Here is a 23,430-nt window from a genome sequence, read left to right as displayed (position 1 = left end):
GACCACCTGGATCAGGCCACACCTAAATACCTACCTCAGGACTTTTCACTTACGTGAACTAACACACTGCCTTTCTTGCTTAGGCCATTTTGAGTTGGCTTTCTAATTCAGCACTTCGAACCAAAAAGTCCTAAGGCAGCTCACTCCCTTAAAGTTCTTCCTCTCTGATCTCAAAGCTCTTCCTATCTGCAGACCTTGACTTGGACCAGGCATTCCTCTGTCTAGTGTACTTGTCACTTCTGACTGGGCATATAGTAGGTGCTCAGTGAACACTTGTTGAAGGAATCAATAGGAGGGGTTGGGACTCCTCCTAAGAAGAGGCTTTGGTGACAGACAGGTAGCTGGCCTCAGGGAGAAGCTCCCAGAGGTGATGGTGGTCTAACAGGCAGGTGGAAGGGGTGATGGGCACACTCAGTCAGCGTAAATAAGACCCAGCTGGCCCATGGCTAGGAGGGAGAGAATAAAGCAGGGTCCGTGTCTGGGAGGAATCAAGATAGGGGCCTGGTCACAGGGTCAAAGCAGGGCCTGCTTCCTGCAACTGGAATCCACAGCACTTTCACCTCCTCTGGACTGCCCTGCCCACATTCAGCCCCTGTCACCTTCTACTGTACGATCCTTTCTTCACCCAGCATTTACCTTTGGAAAATGTAAATCACACCCTTGCTGAAAGCCTCTAAGGGCTTCCCCCTGTGCTTATAGCAACATAATACTAATGACAGCTGATACTCACACAGGGCTTGAGTAGTTTCCAGGCACCCTTCCGGGCTTCTACTTACAATAACTCCTTTAACTTTCCCAACATCCCTATAAGGCCAATACTAATATTATCTCCATTTTACAGATGAGAAAATGGAAGCACAGAGAGGTCAATAACTTGCCCACGTTAACATAGATTAAAATCTCAACTGTTTACTACTGTATGGAAATCTCCACTTCTGGGGTCTTTGGGTCTTTGTATAGCTGCTTCTCACTTATCAGCTGGGTCTCTGCACATATGTCACTTCCTCAGAAGGAGCCTCCAGGGTCATCCAATTTACAGTGTCCCCTCCTCTATTTCTTCACCCTCTTTTAGTGTTGTTTTTTTTAGTTGTTGTTGTTGTTGTTTTACATCAATTACTCTTTTATGCAATTATCTTACTCATTTTCTTACATACTCTCCTTTTTTGTCCTGGCTCCATGCTCACCCCCAGGGTGCCAGCTCCTGGAGAGCAGAGACCACATCTGTCTTGTTCACGTCTGTAGTCTAGCACCTGGCACAAGTGGGGAGCGGCTTAATAAACATTTTAAAAAATGAATGGAGGAAGGAAGAGATGGAGGCAGGGAGGAAGGAAGAAAGAAAAGGAAGGAAGGAAGGAGGGAAGGAAGGAGGGAAAGAAGGAAGGAAGGAAGGGAGGGAGGTCCTTTAATATCCCCTTTCCCATAACTAGAATGAAGAAGATGGGGCCTAAGGAAGAGAGAGTGCTGGGCAGAGAGGAAAAGGATGAAGAGAACCTGGAAAGGAGCTCAGGGGCCACAGAACATTCCCAGCTTAATCCAGGGCAGGCCCCACACACAGTTGGGAGACTGTTTCCCTAGTTAGGGTTGTCAGATTTGGCAAATAAAAATACAGGACACCCAGTTAAATATTAGAACTTCAAGTAAGCAACCAATAATTGGTTAATATAAGTATGTTGTGTGCGATTTTTGGGACAGATTTACACTAAATGCTGTTTGCTGTTCCTCTGAAATGCAAATTTACTGAGTAATTTGTGTTTTATCTGGCCACCCTATTCTGGATCCTCAGTGTGCTGTGTGCCACAGAAGGTTCCACTGAACACTAGCCTGCTTTTATTTCACACGGAACATTTTGTTTTTAGTCCTGAATAAGGAATATCTTTATTGATTGAACAGAAGGAGAAAGTCCATACAAACAGCTGCTTGTTAAGAGAAGAATGGCTCCCAGGGTTGGATAAACACCCAAGACAAATGCCTTTTCCTGAGCTCAATATGAGCTTGTGTTCTTGAACTTTCCTTCCCAGACCCAGAGGTGGGCTTGATGGGATCTATCTCCCTGGGTGCTGCTGAAGATGGCAGGAAGAGAAATGTTCAGCCTGGGAGGAAAAGATTTATGGGAATGTGGGCTGAGTCATTGATTCATCCATTCATTCAGCCTCTCCCAGCAGTTACTGGCAGACACTTAGAGATGAATGGCACCGGGTCCTGTCCTGGAGGCTCTCCATAGACAGGGAGATAGATTTTGGCCCCAGGACCAAGGCAAGTACTGCCTCCTTCCAAATCTGTCTCCACGGTTGAATGTAAAGAGTACATTTCTGTCCCTGTCTTTTCTCTCTCTCCCTTTCTTCTTCCCCATTCTTTCTTTTTTCTCATCTCCTCTCTCTTCCTCTCTCACCTTCCCAGCCATTTGTCACCTTAAACCTAATTATTGGGCCGGGCGCTGTGGCTCACGCCTGTAATCCCAGCACTTTGGGAGGCTGTGGCAGGCAGATCATGAGGTCAGGAGATCGAGATCATCCTGGACAACATGATGAAACCCCGTCTGTACTAAAAATACAAAAAAATTAGCTAGGTATGGTGGCGCATGCCTGTAGTCCCAGCTACTCAGGGGGCTGAAGCAGGAGAATTGCTTGAACCTAGGAGGCAGAGATTGCAGTGAGCCGAGATCACATCACTTCACTATAGCCTGGGTGACAGTGTGAGATTCCGTCTCAAAAAAAAAAAAAAAAAAAAGAGAAAAAGAAAAAGAGAAAGGAAAAGAAAAACCTAATTACCTTGCCCAACTAGTATTGTGAAAAAACAATTACTGGTTCACTCAGGCCACGGACATGGTATTAGATGCTTTTCCCTTATCTCTCCAAGACCCTACTCCCCCTCCATCCAGAACTATCCAACTTCTTCCGGCTCAGCCTGGCATACATTTGAATGCTATTCTATGATTGGCTGATACAAAGCGTGGGGGCGGGGGTTGGCACTGTAAACCTCCATTCCTCATCTTCCTTTTGGGAGTCCCACTAGGTCCAACAACCTGCGATTCTCAGACCTGGCTCTGCCCCTTGACTTGGTTTGCTTAACTGTTTCTCAAAAAAGTATCAGTGGGTGATTTCTTCTGATTTGAGGTTGAAATACCTAGGTTCCATCCTGGATAATGCCACTGACAGACTGTGGTTTTATGAGTTCCTTTACCTCTCTAAGACCCAGTTCTCATGATGAAGGCCTTATGAGAATATTCTGTAGTGGTTAGTGGTTAATATGGACTCTTGAGCCAGACTGTCTGAGTTCAAATCTTTCATCTTCCACTACCAGCAGGGTGCCCTGTGAATAAGTCAAATAAGTGCATATGTGTAACAGACTTAGAATGGTGCTTTGCATACATGTGCCTAATAAATGCCAGCTATTACTGTAATGGATACTGAAGTCCTTTCTCTAAATGCTATTAGTATTAATATTATTGCCCAATGAGTATTTGGGTGCAAGCTGGGAAAAATCAATTGAATACAGCTTTGGCTAAGAAGCCAGAGAATTCTTATGAAGAAAACTCAGAGGAGTGAAGTCTTAAGCTCTCTGAGCCTCAGTGTCTTCATCTGTAAGATGGCCATAACAATCTGATCTCTGCCTGCTTCCCAAGAAAGCTCAAGTGCCTGGCCCGTTGTAAGCATTCAGAGAATATTTGTGAAATGAATCAGTGCATGGACCACGTGGGGCATGTTTTTCATCACAAGCCTCAATGGGCTCCAAAATGTCCCTTCCTAGATTCTACAAAAAGAGTGTTTCCAACCTGCTGAATCAAAACAAAGGTTTCAACTGTGAGATGAATCCACACATTTCAAAGCATTTTCACAGATAGCTTGTTTCTAGTTTTTATTGTGGGATATTCAGATATTGCCATGAGCCTATATGGATTCCGAAATGTCCCTTCCTAGATTCTTGCTAACTTGGTGGGAATATCAAGGGTAAGGATTCAAGGGTGGGGATATTGCTAACTTGATTTAGCAGAGTTCTTTGTTGAAACTGGATTTTATCAGGAAGTACACAGATTGGCCTAGGAGAAGGTTCAGGAGCCTGACTAAAGTTTGGTCAAGTCAAGAATCTTTGCCAATTTGCATAGGAAATATCTGGAAGGCTATATGCCAAAGTTAATGGTGCTTCTCTCTGAAGAAAAAGAAAAACTGTACATTAAAATTTTAATATGAATAAAAGCAAGAGCTCCTATTTAAAGCCCAGAGGTCCTGTTTCGAATCTGACTCGAAAACTCTATCCAGTTTTTCGGGCGTAGTTTCCTCTTGTGTAAACTGACAACGATGACAGCTACCTCCCAAGTGTTGTGATAGGGAAGAGATAAAGCAGTGGATATAGCCTGGCGCAGGCGCAGTACAAGCACCGTCAGCGGCGCCCCGCCCACGTCCTACTACAACTTCCGGCAGGCTCCGCGCCCGCCTCAGGCGCGTCGCGGGTTGTGACGTAATGCGATAGCGCGGGGAATTTCGAGTGGTATTGGAGCGCCGGAGGCTATTTGGGTGGCAGACTCCAGCATCTTCAGGAGCGACCATGGACTCCCTAACCGAGCCCCGGTGGCCTCCGGGCCTGGCAGTTATGAAGGTGAGTGCTTCGGGGAGGTTGGGGGGCTCCCGGGTGCCTGCGGGAGGCGGTCCCTCCCTTTGAGGAGGATGTCCTCGCCTTGAGAAAGGATGAGGCGGGAGCGTCGCACTGGGCCGTAGTACCCGGCTCTGCTCTGTCACTAGACGACCGCGTGGTTCTGGGTCTCAGTTTACTCCTTTGATAAGTGACAAGGACAAGCCTAGTGAGTTGAGGTTGACAGTCTTATGGAACCAGATATTCTGCTATCCAGTCCGAACAATAACATGGAGAAAAACAGCTGTTCTAAACAATGACATCGTCAGCTAACCTTCACTGAAAGCTTACTTTGTTTCAAGCACTAAACAGTGACACCGGACATGATTTTGGGTGGATACTTTATCAAATAACATGTATGTAATCACGTAGCCAAGCAGGTAGTCTCCTTTACAGGCTCTTCTTCTGATTATTCTCAATAAACCTAGTGCTGGTTTGTACCGACATACTGCCCCAGCTCCTCCCTCACATGTCCTAACTCTTCTCTAACAATTGCTGATCTCTCTGTCTTTTAAACAGAGATCAAGGCTCAGCAGTAATCTTTCATTGCATCGAATTATTTCAGTTAAATAACACTTATTTTGGGAGCCACTTTCTGTTTTGGCAAGGCAAACCAGTTTCCATTTACAGTAGTGGTGGGCCCTGGATTTGCTCAAGAGCAGATGCACTTTGCGGTGCTGGCTAAAAGTCAGTTGCTTGGTGTTTCTTTTTGCTCTGTGATTATTTTCGTTTCTGACAGTGGCTAAGATAGCCTTTTTCTCTTCCTCAGTTTTGTAGTCTCGGGGATTATAGTATCTGTCCCACTGGCTCATAAAGTTGACTTTAGAATTAAGTGAAGGCTAAAATAAGTATAAGGCCTTGTTCTTCCTGCTGTCATCCGTGATATCTAGAGGTTTTGGGGACTTGAGATATCTGCATGATGAGAAGCTGACATTGTGAAAGGATCCAGGAAAGCGGTAGTTTCAAAGCTGTGATGTGCTTGGCACCAAGATGCCACGGAAAAGAGCGCAGATTTGAATTCTAGTGGTCCTGGGTGAAATCTCGTCTCTGCCTCTTAGCTGTGTGACCTTCAGTTAGTAACTTAACCTCTCTGAGCCTGAATTTCTTCAACTATAAATTAGAGACAAAAATAAACTGTTCATAGGGTTCATTAAATAAATGAGTTCATGTATGTGGGTATAGATTCTGCAGGCTTATTCATCGTGCTTAATGTAGTGCCTGACAGAAAGTGGGTGCTCAAGTATTATTTGCTGCTTGATTGAAAGTATCTGGAATGTAGTAAGCATTCAATGAATATGTTTTATTATTATTATTAGCACTGTGCTAAGTGCTTCTCTCCCCTTTTAATTTGTTGTCATGAAGCTTGACTTGGATAAGAAAAGTTAAAGAACTCTGTAACCTGTAAAGCCCCTGCTTTGTAGATTTAAGCATATTTTACATACTCCCACAATTTCAGTGTTCTTTAGAGGCGGGTTCCATGTCTTCTCTGATTTTGGTATCCCACCACAGCACTGAATATAGAGTTTGGTACCACAGAGTGTTCAGTGATTGTTCAACCAGAGAGTTGATTGAGCCCATATTTTTTGCTCACATTAGAATCATAGAATCTTAAGGTTTGAAAACCAGCCTCCTTCAGTATTTTAAACTCTTTTATAACATATCTGCCAATTTCTCACCTAATTTTTGCTTGAACTCTTTCAGGGACAAAGAACAATCAGATCCCAGAAGTGGATCTGACTAAAGTTACTTCTAATAGAAGTCTGACTCAGAATGCATGGTTCCTGACTTAGGATCCATAGAAAGTCTTTGGAGTCTCAAGTTATTTGTAAAATTTTCATATATATGTTTTTCTGAGAATAGAGTCCATAGTTTTCATCTAACTTTCGAAGAGATCTGTAACCCCCAAAACTTGAGTATTTTTGTAATTATTATGTTTTTCCACCCATTTTCTACTTCTCCCTTTCACTTTCTCTCTCTCTAAAGACATTTTGGGGTGTCTGCTGACCACTCTCTATTCAGGCATTGTTTTTTGTTTGGTTGGTTGAGGCACATGTGATATACATGTTACTGTCTTGGAGAGACATGACCAGAAATTTGAACCAGAAATTGCTCATCTTATGTAGTGTCAACTTCCACAAATCGTGCTCTGCAGATCTTTCAGAATCATTACTCCACCAAAGAGGATGGCATAGATAAGAAAGAGTGATATGATAGACCAGTTCCGGCTTCTGGGCCTGCCTCTATTCTTAATTGATCTTGAACATTAACCCTCTAGATTTTTGTGTCTGTGACAGCTTACCATCCACGATAATGGAAGATTTTGGCATTTTATTATTTCCCTGGTTTTATTTTAGCAAAAATTTACTGTTTTTGGCATATTGTAAATGTAATAGGTGTACACAGTAGAAAAAAATTAAAATTCAGAGTAAGATAAAGGTGAAAAAGAAAATCATCTGTAATCCTACCACCCAGAGAACCAGTGTTTAACATTTACCTTATTTTCCTTTGGTTTTTATGCATTTAAAATTTGGGATCATTGTGGAGTCAACTTCTTGGATTTGATCCAGCCAACTTAGGAACTCTGTAGGCTTTGTTTTTAAAATTGGGGTACTGATGCTGTGGACTTCATAAGATTGCCATGAAGATTAAAATACAGAGTTGCCATTATTATGTGTTATTGTCATAGATTTATTTTCTGATTTTTATTTTCCTATGGCATTAATTATTCTTTGAAAGCATGTTTTTTAATGGTTGCATAATATTTCATCATATGGACTGTTGGCAACATTAGTCTTTTTTTTTGTTTAAATTTTTAAAATTCAGGTAATAGGTTCACTTGGTTCAGGATACACATAAAGTGAAAAGTAAAAGTCTCCTTACTGTGTTCCTGGCCCTGATCGTTATTTATTATTATCTTCTCATAATTTCTTTATATTTCTGATGAAAATAGATACTTTTTTTTTTGAGATAGGGTCTCACCGTCACCCAGGCTGCTAGCTGCCTTGAACTCCTGGACTAAAGTGATCCTTCTGCCTTAGCCTCCTGAGTAGCTGGGACTACAGGCATGCGCCGTCATGTCCAACTAATTTTTACATTTTTTATAGACATGGATTTTTGCTATTTTGCTCAGGCTGGTCTCAAATTCCTGGATTCAAGCAATTCTCCTGCTGTGGCCTCCCAAAGTGCTGGGATTACAGACAAGAGCCACCATGCTAGGCTTATTAGAATACATTCTTATTCACCCTTCCCGTTTAAACAAACAGTAGCATAGCATATGTGCTGTCAGTACCTTATTTCCTTTTTTCACTTATCTTGGAAATCTTTTCATACCAGTACAAAGGAGAGCTTCCTCCTTTTTTTTTTTTTTTTTTTACAGTCTTTGATCTGTCGGTTTGATCTGCCGGGAATACAGTGTTGGAATTCAGTGTTGCGGTGTGGGCTCACTGTAACCTCCTCTGCCTCCTGGACTCAAGGATCCACCCGCTGAGAGCTTCCTCCTTTTAAAAAATATTTATATTGAATGGAATAATATTTTAACCAAGTTGAAGATTTTGGGTTGCACAAATAGTTCCTTTCCTGTTTGGATTGCATTTCAGGTTGGCACACATCTATCTTTCCACGTTGTCTGCTTCCCCTTCCTCTGCTTTCACTGGGTCCACCTCTTTTCATTTGGCTTCACGAAGAAAGCACTGGTCTGCCAGAAGGGAGACAGGAATTTGGGTCTTGAATTGACTAATGCCTATTGTTGTGTGCCTGCTTCTGGTACCAGTTTCCTCTTTTGTGAAGTAAGGGTTTTAACTAGGCAGTTTCTAGTGTTTGGCTTTAATGTTCTTTGATTTGATTCTTAACCTGTGTGGTGGCATTGGCTACTTTTCATCCAACAGTGATATAGGCTAGGTGTTGGAGTCGGAAGAGGAGGAGGCTTGGAGTGAGAGCTGGAAGCACATTGGAAGTGGAACAGAAGTACAGTAGCCCTTATGTGAAGGGATGACAGTATGGCACAAGAATCAGTACACCATCATCTTTAGCTGTCTAAAGCAATTTGGGCAACCCAAGACTGAATGTGTAAGAGTCATATGAGAGAAGTTTTTATTTGTCAAGATCCCTTGTAGTTTATCTGGAGTTAGCTTTTGAATTTGTGAATTTGGCAAATAATTTGAATTTTTTTTAGGGGATGGAGAAAAAGTTTTGTGACAGACTTCCAATTTTGATGTCTTTCTGATATGTATATATGCATATTTGCATTTCAGACAATAGATGATTTGCTGCGGTGTGGAATTTGCTTTGAATATTTCAACATTGCAATGATAATTCCTCAGTGTTCACATAACTGTAAGTATGTTTCGTTCCTGTGAATTAGTAAATTGTAATTTTCACATGAGATAGTGTTAATTTAACACCAAAAGATACATGCACATATTTATGTTTCACCTTTAGCTCTTCTATCTTGTGGTTTTCAGAAGGTCTTTTTCACTGCCTTCCTCTTGAATATTGAAGGTTTTTGCAAGGCTTCTATATTTTCTACCGCCTTCCCCTTGGATATTTTTATGCCTTTTATGACAATGAAGTTTTTGGTCACAATATGTGGTTCTTTATTTGCCAAGTGGTTTTTGATGTTAAGTTTCAGAGTTTTTGTTTTTAACAGGATAACAGATAGGTGGTTTCACCAAGTAGCACTTGTTACAGAATTTCAAAGTTTAAAAATCTGTAACAAAAAGAGTATTTCCCCAGTAGGAGAATTCTCCCACTGACTTTATTACAGACAGTTTTATAACTTAACTGCTATGTGATGCTAGGAAGACTCATGTTGGAATTTGTTTGTACTTCTCTTTATGAGTCTAGGATATAAACATTTAAACATATTTTACCTTGAGATATTTAGTGCATAGAGGTTCCCCTATCATTGTTGAGGAGCTAGACACGCATTTTACATGTTTTTTAGGTTCATGATCTTTCTGGTCCTCTGTTTTCAAGTTGATTTCTCTTGGAAAGTTAAAAAACAGTCAACTTAGGCCTAAGAAATCGGTTTTAGTGGTTAGTAGCTTTGGTGAAAAAGCTTCTGTAGAGAAAACATAATAAGAGGATAGCCGTGATGGCAACATGGGCTTTAGAGATATCCCTGGGCGTCACTCTTAAAAATCTGGTGAGCAATTACTACTTTAGAAAATGTTTGTGAGAATTAAATGTGCAGAACTCACTGTCTGGCACATGATGAGTCCTTAATAAATGTTTTCTTCCAGCCAAGATTCACATTAAAAACCAAGATAAGTTTTGGAGATTGTTTTAAAATATATTTTAACATCATCTTTATTTGGGTATAATTTACATACGATAAAATATATCCATTTAAAGTACACATAAAAGTATAAAAGTATTAATGAATTTTGACAAATGTGTATGCTGTGTAACTACTGCCGTTGATACTGAACATTTTCATTATCTGATAAATTTATCCCCATCTCAGTCAGTATGATCTCAGCTAGCCATCTGTAATCTATTTCTGGACTCTTCTATTCCATTGATCTTAGAAACTTTTTCACCAAAACTACTACCCACTAAAACCATTTTTTTTAGGCCTAAGTTTACTGCTTTTTAGCTTTCCAAGATAAATCAACTTGAAAATAGAGGACAAGAAAGATCATTAATCTAAATAATGTGTAAACTGTCAAGCTCTTGACCAATGATAGGATAACCCCTATTGCACTAAATACCTTAAGGTACAATATTTTAAAATGCTTAAATGTTAGACTCATATATGTCTATCCTTATGTCAGTACCATAGTATCTTAATTACTGTGGCTTTGTAGTAAGTCTTGAAGTCAGGCATTGTAAGTCCTCCAACTTTGTTTTTCCTTGGTTCTTTTAGGATATTTGCATTTTAAATTCATTTCCATATATAATTTAAAATTAGGTGGTCAGTTTCTACCAAAGCCTGCTGGGATGTTTATTAGAATTGTATTGAATCTAGAGATCAATTTGGGAGAATTGACATTTTAACAATATTGAGTCTTCAATGTGTGAATGTGATATACTTCTTTATCTTTATTTCTTTCAACAGCATTGTTTGATTTTCATTGCACCAACTTTGTGCAAAGAAATATGACTTATATTGACCTTTTGTCTTCTGGCTGCATTAAATTCACTTAATTCTAGCATCTTTTTTGTTAATTCCTTATAAATTTTTCCATACACAATCACATCATTTGTGAATAAAGACAGTTTTACTTCTTCCTTTCTGATCTACATGCCTTTATATTTCTTTTTGTTACACAGGCTAGCACCTCAAGTACAGTGTTGAAAGTGGTGTAGATTGACATCCTGTCCTTACTCTAAATTTTATGGGAAAGCCATTCAGTCTTTTGCCATTAAATATGATGTTAGCTGTAAGTTTTTAAATATTTTTAATATGCTTTCATAAACTTATCAGGTTGAGGCACTTCTCTGCTCCTAGTTAGGTGAGAGGATTTTTTTTTTTTTTTTTAATCGTGACTGGGTGTTGAATTTTGTCAAGTACTTTCTGCATTTGTGGTGATGCTCATATGATTTTCTTCCTTTATTTTGTAACGTAGCTAATAACATTGATTTTTTTTTTTGGAAGGGTGGAACAGGGCCTCACTCGATTACCCAGGCTGGAAGTACAGTGGTGCAATCATGGCTCACTGCAGCCTTGGCCTTCCAGACTCAGGTGATCCTCCCACATCAGCCTCCAGAGGAGCTGGGGCTGCAGGTGCATGCTACCCACCACGCTTGGCTAATTTTTAAATTTTTTATAGAGATGGAGTTTTGCCATGTTTCCCAGCCTGGTCTCAAACTCCTGAGTTCAAGCAGTCTCCCCACCTTGATCTCCCAAAGTGCTGGGATAATAGGTGTGAGTTACCATGCTTGGCTTGATTGATTTTTGAGTGTTAAAACAGCCTTGAATTCCTTACAAGAAGTGTGTCCATTTATTCTAAGCTGCTGACTTTATTGACATAGAGTTATCATTTTTAAAAATACTGCTTCCTATTCTTTTTATGTCTGGAGGATCTGTTGTGATGCATCCTTTAATTCCTGATGTGAGAAAGGTGTTTCTTCTCTTTTTTCCTTGATCAATCTAGATAGAAGTTTATCAATTTCAGTGCTCTTTTCAAAGAATCAGCTTTCGGTTCATTGTTTTCTATATTTTTTCTTTTTTTCTGTTATTGATTTACAGTCCTAGCTTTATTATTTCCTTCTTTTTCCTTACTTAAGTTTGCTCTTATTTTTCCAACATGCTAAGACAGAAGCTGAGATCGTTGACTTTTCTTCTTTTTTAATGTAAGCATTTAAAGCTCTGTTTCCCTCTAAGTCCTGCTTTAGCTGCATCCCACAAATTTTGATATGAGTGTTTTCATTTTTATTCAGTTTAAAATATATTCTAATTTCCTTTGTGATTTCTTCTTTGGCCATGAATTACTAAGAAATTTGTTGTTTACTTTCCAAATACTTATGACTTTTCCTGCTATATTCCTGTTACTAATTTCCAATTTAATTATTTTCTGGTCTGAGAACATAATCTGTTTAATTTCACTTCTGTAAAATTATGTGAGACTTGTTTTTTTTGTTTTGTTTTTTTTGAGACGGAGCTTCGCTCTTGTTGTCCAGGCTGGAGTGCAATGGCGCGATCCCGGCTCACCGCAACCTCCGCCTCCTGGGTTCAGGCAATTCTCCTGCCTCAGCCTCCTGAGTAGCTGGGATTACAGGCACGCACCACCATGCCCAGCTAATTTTTTGTATTTTTAGTAGAGACGGGGTTTCACCATGTTGACCAGGATGGTCTCGATCTCTTGACCTCGTGATCCACCCGCCTCGGCCTCCCAAAGTGCTGGGATTACAGGCTTGAGCCACCGCACCCGGCCGTGAGACTTGTTTTATGGCCTAGCATATGGTCTTCTTGGTTAATGTACCTTGTATACATGAAAAGAATGTCTCTTCTGGTGTTGTTAGGTGGAATGTTCTATAAATGTCAATGAGGTCAAGTTGGTTGATAGTGCTCTTTAAGTCTTCTATATCTCTGTTGATTCTCTGCCTATCAGTAGGGAGAAAGGAGTGTTGAAAACTCCAAGAATAATTGTGAACTTACTGATTTTTCTTTTCACTTTTATCAGTTTTTGCTTTATATATTTTGAAATGCCTTTGTTAGGTACATACACATTTAGGATTGTTTTGCCTTCTTGATGAATTGACTGCTTTGTTATCCTGAAATGTCCCTCTTTATTCTTGGCAGTATTACTGGTTCTGAAGTCCACTTTTTTTCTAATGTTAATATAGTTGCTGTAATGTCTTTTAAGATTAGCATTTATCTTTTTCTATCCTTTTACATCTATCTATCTATCTATCTGTCTGTCTATCTATCTATCTATCTATCTATCTATCTATCTATCTGAGACAGTCTCGCTCTGTCACCCCGACTGGAGTACAGTGCTGTGATCTCGGTTCACTGCAACTTCTGCCTTGTGGGTTCAAGCAATTATCCTGACTCAGCCTCCCAAGTAGGTGGGATTACAGGCCTGTGTCACCACGCCTGGCTAATTTTTGTATTTTTAGTAGAGATGGAGTTTCACCATGTTGGCCAGGCTGGTCAAACTCCTGACCTCGGATGATCCACCCACCTTGGCCTTCCAGAGTGCTGGGATTACAGGTGTGAACCACAGTGCCCGGCGGATCCTTTTACTTTTAACCTACCTTTGTTTATATTAAAATCGAGGTTTTTTTTTTTTTTTTTTTGTAGACAATGTATATTTGAGACTTGCCCTTTAATTCAGTCTGGTAATATCTATTTTTAATTGGCATATTTAGACCCGCACTATTTAGTACAGTAGCTGGTAGGCACATGTGGTGGCTACTTATATTTTAATTAAAATTTATGGATTTAAATATACCATTTTGCTTTTTGGTTTTAGTTTGCCCATCTATTCTAACCTTTCCTGCATTTTCATAGTGAAATAATTGAACTTTTTAGTATTTTTTTCTACATGTTGACTTACTAGATCTACTATTAGAAATAATAGTAGATCTATTTTTTTTTTGGTGGTGGTTTAAAATATGCATCTTTGTTATGATCTCTCTTCAAACAATACTGTTCTGCCTGAATAATGTAAGACTGTTACAACTGTGTGCTTTCATTGTCCCCCCCCCACCCGTCATCCTAATGTTGTTTCCATTTTGTGTGTGTGTGTGTGTATTTATTATATACCCTGCAATACATTGTTATATATGCTTTAGACAGTCGATTAATTTTTACAGAGAATAAGACATGATAAAATATCTTTTACATTTACCCGCATATTTATCATCTCTGATATTTTCCTATCCTTTTTATATATCAAAGTTTCTTTCTGGTATCATTTTCTTTTTCCCTGCTTTAACATTTCCTGTGGTACAGATATACTGCTGAATACTTTTCTCAACTTTTGTTTGTCAAGAAGTCTTCTTTATATTAGTTTTTGATAGATGTTTTCAGTGGGTGTAGAATTCTAGGTTGACAAATTTATTTTTCTAGTAATGCCAATTTACTGTTTTCTGGCTTTCCTTGGTTTCAGATAAAACCAGGTGTGATATTTTTATCTATCACATTCTGTACATAATTTGTCATTTTCTCTGGCTGCTTTTAAGATTTTCTGTTATTCAGTGATTTTTAGAAATTTGTGATATGCTTTAATGTGATTTATTTTTGGTTATCCTGCTTGGGATCCATTGAGTTTTTTTGATCTATGTGGTTATATTTGGGAAAACTTTAGCTTTTATTTGTTCAAATTTTTTTTTTCTTTTTTTGAGACAGGATCTTGCTCTGTCTGCCACCCAGTGGCATGATCACAGCACTGCAGCTTCGACTTCCCAGGCTGAAGTGATCTTCCCACCTCAGCCTCCCAAGTAGCTGAGACTACAGGCTTGTGTCATTATGCCCAGCTAATTTTTAAACTTGTGTAGAGATGAAGTCTCCCTGTGTTGCCCAGGCTGGTCTAAAACTCCTTGACTCAAGGGATTCTCGTGCCTCAACTTCCCATAGTGAGCCACTATGCCTGGCCTCGAATATTTTTTTGTTGACATGCTCCCACCCTCAGTTCTCATTACACTTCATTAGACTGCTTGATATTTACTTGTAGACACCAATGTTCTGTCTTTTCTTTTTTCACCTTTGGTTCCCCCTCTCAGTGCTTTACTTTGGATAATTCCTATTGCTCTGACTTCAAGTTTATTGACTTTCCATTCTGCGGTATCCTCTGTTAGTTCAATCCAGTGAAATTTTCATTTCATGTATTGTTCATCTCTAAAAATTCCATTTGTTTTGTGTTCAGTATAGATTATATGTCCTTTATTTGAAATACTTAGTACTAGAAGTGTTCTTGAAATTTGGATTTTAATATTTGTGTATACATAGTGAATTACCTTGGGGTTGGGACCCAAGTCTAAACACAAAATGAATTTATGTTTTATATATACCTTATGCATATAGCTTGAAGCTAATTTTATACCATGTTTTTAATGATTTTGTGCATGAAACAGAGTTTATGTTAAGTACATACGTGTGTAATTTTCCATTTGTGGCGTCATGTTGGTGTTCAAAAAGTTTTGGATTTTGGAGCATTTAGATTTTGGAATTTTGGATTAGTGATGTGCAACCTGTATTTGTGTTTTTGAGTGTGTAGATTTTGTTGTATTCTTATGGGAATGTTGGACTCTGTTGTGGCAGACAGTTAAATTACTTTCAGATTAGATTGGTTCTGTCAAGATTTGTTTTTAACCTCTGTTTAGGGTGGGTCTAGAGTAGTCTTTTATTTAGGGCTTATAATTGTGTGTGTGTGTGTGTGTGTGTGTGTGTGTGTGTGTGTTAAAAAACAACAAAATCTATGCTATTAACACATTTTTAAGTGCAGAGCACATTGTTATTAACTATGTGGACCTTATTGTACAGCAAATCTCTAGAACTTTTTTTATCTTGCATGACTGAAAATCTCCACCTGGTGCATAGCAACTTCTTATTTCCCCCTCCTTCTAGTCCTTAACACTACCATTCTTTCTGCTGCTATGATTTTGGATCCCCTCAGGTACTTCATATGTGAGTGCAATCATGAGGTATTTGTCCTTCTGTGATTGTCTTATTTCACTTAGCATAATGTTCCCAAGGTTCGTTCACTTTGTGGCATATGGCAGGATTTCCTTTTTTAAAGCTTAATAATATTCATTGTATAGAAAATGTCTATACCACATTTTCTTTATCCACTCATCTGTTGATGGATGTTTAGGTGTTTACCCCTCTTGGGTATTGTGAATAATGCTGTAATGAAAATTCTGTTTCTATTTATTCAGGATAAATACCCAATGTTGGAATTGCTGGATTAATAGAATATGGTAATTCTGTAATTTTTTGAGGACCCTCCATATTCTTTTCCATGACAGCTGTGCCATTTTTATATTCCCATCAGTGGTGTAAAAGGGTTCTCTTTTCTCCACAACCTCATCAACAATTGTTGTTTTCTGCTTTTTGATATTTTTTTGATAACGGCTATCCTAACAAGTGTGAGGTGGTATTTCATTGTGGATTTGATTTGTATTTTCCTAATAATTAATGATGTTGAGCACCTTTTCATTATACCTGATGGCATTTGTATGTCTTTAGAGAAATGTGTATTTCAGTCTTTTAAGTTTTTTTTTTTTTTTTTTTGTTACTGAGTTGTAAGAGTTCCTTATATATTTTACATGTTAAAATCAGATAAATTGTCTGCAGATATCTCTCCCGTTCTGTAGTTGCCTTTTTCCTATTTCCTTTGTTGTGCAGGAGTTTTTTAGTTTGATATAGTCCCCCTTGTCTGTTTTTGCATCTATTGCCTGTACTTTTGGTGTTATATTCAGGGAATCATTGCCAAAACTAATGTTACGGAGCTTTTACCCTTTTTTTTTTTTTTTTTTTTAAGAGATTGGTAGTTTCAGGTCTCATGTTTAAGCCTTCAATCCATTTTAACAGTTGATTTTTGTGTATAGTGTAAGATAAGGTATTATTTTGCATGTAGAAATCTAGTTTTCCCCACACCATTTGTTGAAGAGACTGGCCTTTTTTTCATTATGTAGTCTTGTCAAAGATCAATTGACTATTATGCTGGAGTTTATTTCTGTGCTCTCTATTCTATTCTTTTGGCCTGCATGTTTGTCTTTATGCCAGTCCATACTATTTTTATTACTATAACTTTGCAATATGTTTTGGAGTTTGGGAGTGTGATGCCTCTAGCTTTGTTTTTCTCATAATTGGTTTGACTATTTGAAATCCTTTGTAGTTACATTTGAGTTTTAGAAATGTTTTTCTATTTCTGTAAGCAATGCCATTGGGATTTGATAGGGATTGCATTGAATATATAGGTTGTTTTGGGTAGTATGGCTGTTTTAACAATATTAAGTCTTCCAATCCATGAATATAGGGTGTATTTTCATTTATTTGTGTCTTTATTTCAGCACAGTATATAAATCTTTTGTAGTTTTCAATGTATAAATCCTTTACCTCCTTGATTAAGTAGTTTATTCTTATTTTATTCTTTTTGATGCTACTACAAATGGGATGGTTTATTAATATTCTTTTTGATTCTTTGTTGTTAGTGTATAGAAACACTATTGGTATTTGTATGTTGATTTTCTATCCTACAACTTTGCTGAACTTATTTCTAGTTGTAACAGCTTTTTTGTTTGGCGGAATCCTCAGGGTTTTCTACATATAAGGTCATGTCACCTGCAAACAGAGAGAATTTTACTTCTTCCTTTCTAAACTGGATGCTTTTAAATTCCTTTTTCATGCCTAATTGCTCTAGCTAGGACTTCTCATTCTGTGATGAATAGAAGTGGCTACTTTGGGCAACCTTGCTTTTGACCTGATATTAGTGAAAGGCTTTCAGTCTTTCATCATTTTGTATGATATTAGCTGTGAAGTTATCAAATACAATCATCCCTTTGTCTCCATTGAGGATTGGATCCCAAAATCTGTGGATACTTAAGCCTTTTATATAAAATGGCAGTATTTACATATAACCTATGCACATATAAATACTCTGTGCATAATACCCAACATAGCGTAGGTATAACACAGTATCTAATGTAAATACTACGAAATAGTTGTTACACTGTATTTTTTATTGTTGTATTGTTACTTCTTTTTTTCTTTTCGAATATTTTCAATCCACAGTTCAATCTTCAGAGGTGAACCTATGGATACAGAAGACTGATTGCATGGCTCTTATTATGTGGAGGTAGTTTCCTTTTTTCCTGGTTTGTTGAGAGTGTTTATTCTGAAAGGGTGTTGAATTTCGTCAAATGCTTTTTCTGCATCTGCTTAGATGATCATGTGAGTTTTATTCTTCATTCTGTTAATGTAGTGTTTCATATTGATTGATTATATATATGTTGAACTATCCTTGCATCCCAGGGATAAATCCCACTTGGTCATGCTGTATTTGAATGTGTGGTTGAATTTGCTTTGCTAGTATTTTGTTGAGGATTTTTGCATTTGTGTTAATCATGGGTATTGACCTGTAGTTTTCTGTAATGTCCGTATTTGGCTTTGGTATCAGGCTGGCCTCATAAAATGAGTTTGAGTGTTCTCTCCTCCTCTTCTTTCTTTTCCTTTCCTTTTCTCCTTTCTTTTTTTTTTTCTTCTTTCTTTTTATTTTTGAAGAATTTGGGGAGGATTGACATTGATTCTTCTTTAAATGTTTGGTAGAATTCTTTAGTGAAGCCATCTGATCCTGGAAATTCTTTGTTAGGAAGTTTTTGATCACTTATTTCATTTCCTCAGTAATTATAATTCTATTCAGATTTTCTTTATGGTTCAGTCTTGGTAGGTTGTATGTTTTTGGGAGTTTATTCATTTCTGTAGGTTATCCAATTTGATGGTATATAATTGTTCGTAGTAGTCTCTTATGATCCTTTTTATTTCTGTGGCATCAGTTATAATGTTTCTCTTTTTCTTTTCTGATTTTTATTAGCATTATCTCTTCATTTTTTTCTTAGTCTAGCTAGGGGTTTGTCAAATTTGTTGGTTTCAAAAAGTCTTAGTTTCATTGATCTTTTTCCTTTTGTTTTTCTGTTCTCTATTTTGTATATTTCTGCTCTAGACTTTACTTTTTTCTTCCTTCTGCTCATTTTGGGCTTAATTCTTTTTTTCTATTGCTTGAGATGTAAAGTTAGGCTTTTTTTGTTTTTGTTTTTGTTTTGCTGCTGCTTTTATAATATAGGCTTGTACTGCTATACTTCCCTTTTAGTACCTATTTTGCTGCATATCATATTTTGGAATACTTTGTTTTTATTTTCTTTGTCTAAAGATGTTTTCTAATTTCCATTTTGATATCTTTGACTCACTGGTTATTCCAGAGTATGTTATTCAATTTATACATATTTGTGAATTTTCTGGTTTTCCTTTTGCTATTGATTTCTATTTTCATTCCATTGTGATTGGAAAAGATACTTGGTATCATTTCAGTCTTTTAAAATTTGTTCAGACTTGTTTTGTGACCTAACATATATGTATTCTGGAGGATGTTCCATGTGTACATGAGAAGAATGTGTGTTCTGCTGTTGTCGGATGGAATGTTCTTTATCCAATCAGCCCTCTATATCCACAGGTTTTACATTTGCAGATTCAGCCAATCATGGATTGAAAATATTTGGGAAAAAAATAAATAACAATACAACAATAAAAATGATACAAATTTTAAAAATATAGTGTAACAACTATTTATAAAGCATTTCCATTGTATTAGGTATTATAAGTAATCTAGAGACAATTTAAAGTGTATGAGAGGTTGTGTGTAGGTTATATATAAATGTAATACTATATCATTTTATATAAGGACCTTGAGCCCCCATGGGATTTTGGTATCCGTTGGTGTTGTGGGGTGGTCCTGGAACCTATCCCTCTTTGATACTGAAGGGCAACTATATTTTAGATCCACGCAGTCTACAGTGCTGTTCAAGTCTTCTGTTTCTTTAGTGATCTTCCTCCTACTTGTTCTACTCATTACCAAAAGTGAGTATAAAAGCTTACCATTATTGTGTTGCTGTCTAGTTCTCCCTTCAGTTCTGTCGATATTTGGTTGCTCTGATGTTGTGCACATATATATGTGTAATTGTCATATCTTCATAGTGAGTTGACCCTTTCATTATATGTCTTTCCTTGTCTTTTATGACAGTTTTTGACTTAAAGTCTATTTTTTATAGGTATGGCTGCCTCTGCACTCTTTTGGTTACCCTTGCATGGAACTTCTTTTTTCATCCTTATATTTTCAGTCTGTGTGTCTTTAAATCTAAAGTAGGTCTCTTATAGGCAGTATATAGCTAGATTAAAAAAAAATCCATTTGGCTACTCTATGTCTGTTTTGGCAATGTAATTCATTTATATTTAAAGTTAAAACTATATAGGGAAAGACTTACTATTGCCAGTTTGTAAATTGTTTTCTGTCATTCTTGTAGCTTTTTGTCACTTTTTCCCCTCTAGTGCTTTATTCCTTTGTGATTTGTTGATTTTTTTTTAATAGTCATAAGCTTTTCCTCTCTCTGTCTCTGTCTCTCTCTCTGTCTCTGTCTCTGTGTATCTTCTGTAAGCATTTTCCTTGTGGTTACCATGTGGCTTTTATAAAACACCTTATTTTTATAACAATCTATTTTAAGCTATAATAACAAAATTAACTCTAATCTCAAACAAAAACTCTATTCTTACTTCTTCCCCCCACACTTTGTTATTGATGTCACAATTACATGTTTTTATATTGTGTTCCATTAACATATTTAATAGTTATGGTTTTTATACTTTTGTTTTTTAAATTCTATGGTAGAAATAAAAATGATTTATGTACCACCATTAAAATATTACAGTATTCTTTGTGTATTTACCTTTGCCCCTGACTTTGTATATGTTCACATATGTTTTCGTGTTATCTGTTGCCCTTTTGTTCTAATTTGATGACTCACATTAGCATTTTTTGTAAGGCTGGTTTAGTGCTGGTGAACTGCCTCAGCTTTTGTTTATCTGGGAAAGTATTTCTCTTTCATTTCTAAAGGAGCATTTTTGCTGAAAATAGTAGTTTTGGTTGGTAAGGCTTTTTCCCCTACCATTCGGCACTTTCAATCTATCATCCTACTTCATTCTGCCCTGCAAGATTTCTTCTGTGAAATCTGCTGATAGTCTTATGTAGGCTACTTTGTACATGATGATTGTTTTTCTCTTGCTGCTTTAAAAATTCCCTCTGTCTTTACCTTTTGACAGATACACTACAATTTTTTTTTTTTTTTTTTGAAGTAAGGTCTTGCTTTGTTGCCCATCCTGGAGTGCAGTGGTGCAGTCATAGCTTATGACATCCTTAAATTTCTGGGCTCATGCAATCCTCCTTCCTCAGCCTCTTGAGTAGCTAGGACCGCTGGCATGCACCACCATGCCCGGCTAATTTTTTAATTTTTTTTGTGGAGATGAGGTCTTGCCATGTTGCCCAGGCTGACAGTTTTATTATAATGTGTCTCACCATGGGCTTCTTTGTGTTTATCCTATTTAGGGCCATTAGGCTTCTTGAATCTGGGTATCTGTTTCCTTTTCCAGATTTGGAAAGCTTTTGGCTGTTATTCCTTAAAGCAAGGCATCTGTCCCTTTCTCGTTTTCTTCCTTCTGGAAATTCATAATGTGTATATTTGTCTACTTGATGATATCCCTTAAGTACTATAGATTTTCTTCACTATCCATTCTTTTTTTCTTGTGACTCTTCTTTTTTATTGTAACTGACCTGTCTTTGAGTTCACAGATTTTTTTCTTCTGCTTGATCAAGTCTGCTGTTGAATTCCTATAGTGAATTTTTCAATTTAGTTATTATGTTCTTCAGCTCCAACTTGTTTCTTTTTTAATATTTTCTTTTTTTGATATTCATCGGCTCATTGAGCATCTTTATGAATTTATTTTGAATTCCTTCCTGCATGATTCATATAATTCTGTTTCTTTAGGGTCAATTTCTATAGGCTTATTTTGTTCCTTTGATTGGGCCATGTTTCTCTGTTTCTTTATGTACCTTGTTACTTTGTGTTGGGATCTGCACATTAAGAAAACAGGCACCTCCTCCATTCTTTACAGACTGGCTTTGTACTGTAGTCCCCCCTTATCTGTGGTTTCAGTTACCTGTGGTCAACTGCAGTCTGAAAATACTAAATGGAAATTGTGGAAATAAATAATTAATGTTTTAAATTGCATGCTGTTCTAAGTAAAGCATTGATGAAATCTTGTGCTGTCCTGCCCAGTTTGCACATCATCCCTTTGTCCAGTGTATTGATGTTACATATGCTATCCACTGTTAATCACCTAGTGACCATCCCAGTTATCAGATTGACTGTTGCAGTATCACAGTAATTGTGTTCAAGTAGCCTTTATTTTACTCAATAGTCGCCCCAGAGCACAAGAGTAATGATGCTGGCAATTCAGATATGACAAAGAGAAATCATAAAATGCTTCCTTTAAGTGAAAAGGTGAAAGTTTTTGACTTAACAAGGAAAGGAAAGAAAAATGTATGCTGAGATTGCTAAGATCTATAGTACAGCACAAGATATTTTGAAAGACTACATTTAAATAACTTTTATTATAACATATTGTTTTAATTCTATATTATTATTAGTTATTGTTCCTAATGTCTTACTGTGTCCTATTAATAAATTAAACTTTAGCATAGGTAAGTACGTATAGGAAAAAACATAGTATAAACAGGATTCGGTACTATCTGTGGTTTCAGGCATCACTGCGGTTTATGGAATGTCTCTCTTGTGGATAAGGGGGCACTACCATATAGAGAAAGACCTTCACTAGTCAGCTTGACTGCGGATTCTAAGGGGCCTTCTAAGCCTTTTCTTTTTTTTTTCTTTCTTTTCTTCTTTTCCTCCAGCCTTAAAAATAATGCTGATTTTTGTTGCTGTTGTTGTTGTTGTTTTTGTTTTTTCTCCTTTTAAGCCTTTTCTATGGATGTGTCTTCCTTGGACTTGTGATTATGAATTCCCAAGTAGAGAGATTTTGTCAGTTTTTTCATTAGCTGGTATTCTTTTTCTCTCTTTGGTGTCTGTCCATGGTATTGCAGGTTCTCCAGAGTTGCTGTAAGCCATTGAGCTCTTTTTTGTTTTCAGCTGCCCTCCAGAATCTCAAGTATGTCAATCCAAAGCACCCAAAGTTGAGTGAGACAAAAACGATTCCCATAGGCAGTCCTCTGAAAAAGTCAAATGTTCATTGCACACTCCACTGTTCTCTCCCTACCGCCCCTCCCAGGAGAAGCTGCAGAGCTATATCAGCTTCTGTCTGCAGTACTATGGGTCCTCAGAATCAGTAGCAAGGCACCCAGCACTTTTTTGTTTTTAACAGTTCCCAGTCACCTAGAACATCCTGGGTTCATGATTAGTGGTGCGAGATAGAAGCCAGTCCCCTGGGCAGCTCTTGGAAAAACTAGAATATTGGACCGTGTTCCACTTCTTCTCTTCCCAGGGAGAAAGTTGGGGTTTTTTTCTTCCTTGCTGAGCATGGGGGAGGCACAGTGGCCAATGAGTGCGGTACTAGTTCAGACCTTTGCTTTTGTTCTCAGTAGCTGTCAACCTGGTTCCCTTTTCTGTCAGTGTGTAGATTCAGGCAGTTTAGAAAGCAGTTTTTCAAATAGCCCACACGATGTAAGTGCTAGTCTTCTGTTTCCCTCCCTAGGGATATATGTCCTTTGCTCACTTCTTCGTAACTTACAGCTGTCACTTATGCCATTCTTTACCTAAGAGGAAGTCAGTGGAGGGAAATTTCAATAATGA

At 37.6% G+C, this 23,430-nt stretch overlaps 1 protein-coding gene across 7 annotated transcripts in view; it reads left to right on the top strand.

Moving 5' to 3' along the window:
- Window positions 1-4,353: 4,353 nt before the first annotated feature.
- RAD18 (RAD18 E3 ubiquitin protein ligase) overlaps window positions 4,354-23,430 on the top strand; it is a 99,371-nt gene continuing 80,294 nt past the window's right edge. For 2 of the 7 annotated variants that reach the window (XM_032290547.1, XM_032290550.1), the window contains exons 1-2: window positions 4,354-4,593; window positions 8,877-8,958. In XM_032290547.1, the coding sequence (XP_032146438.1) occupies window positions 4,543-4,593; window positions 8,877-8,958 (133 nt within the window). In that variant the 5' untranslated portion in view covers window positions 4,354-4,542. Of the gene's footprint in view, window positions 4,594-8,196; window positions 8,692-8,876; window positions 8,959-23,430 lie in introns of those variants that run through there. The other 5 variants (XM_032290551.1, XM_032290555.1, XM_032290548.1 and 2 more) reach the window with 5 other exon arrangements.

This window comes from Sapajus apella, unplaced genomic scaffold (assembly GCF_009761245.1).
Source record: "Sapajus apella isolate SASKATOON/1434 unplaced genomic scaffold, GSC_monkey_1.0 scaffold23, whole genome shotgun sequence".
Lineage (NCBI taxonomy): Eukaryota > Metazoa > Chordata > Mammalia > Primates > Cebidae > Sapajus > Sapajus apella.
Note: the sequence above shows the minus strand (reverse complement) of the source record. Positions and strands in the feature narration are given on the sequence as shown.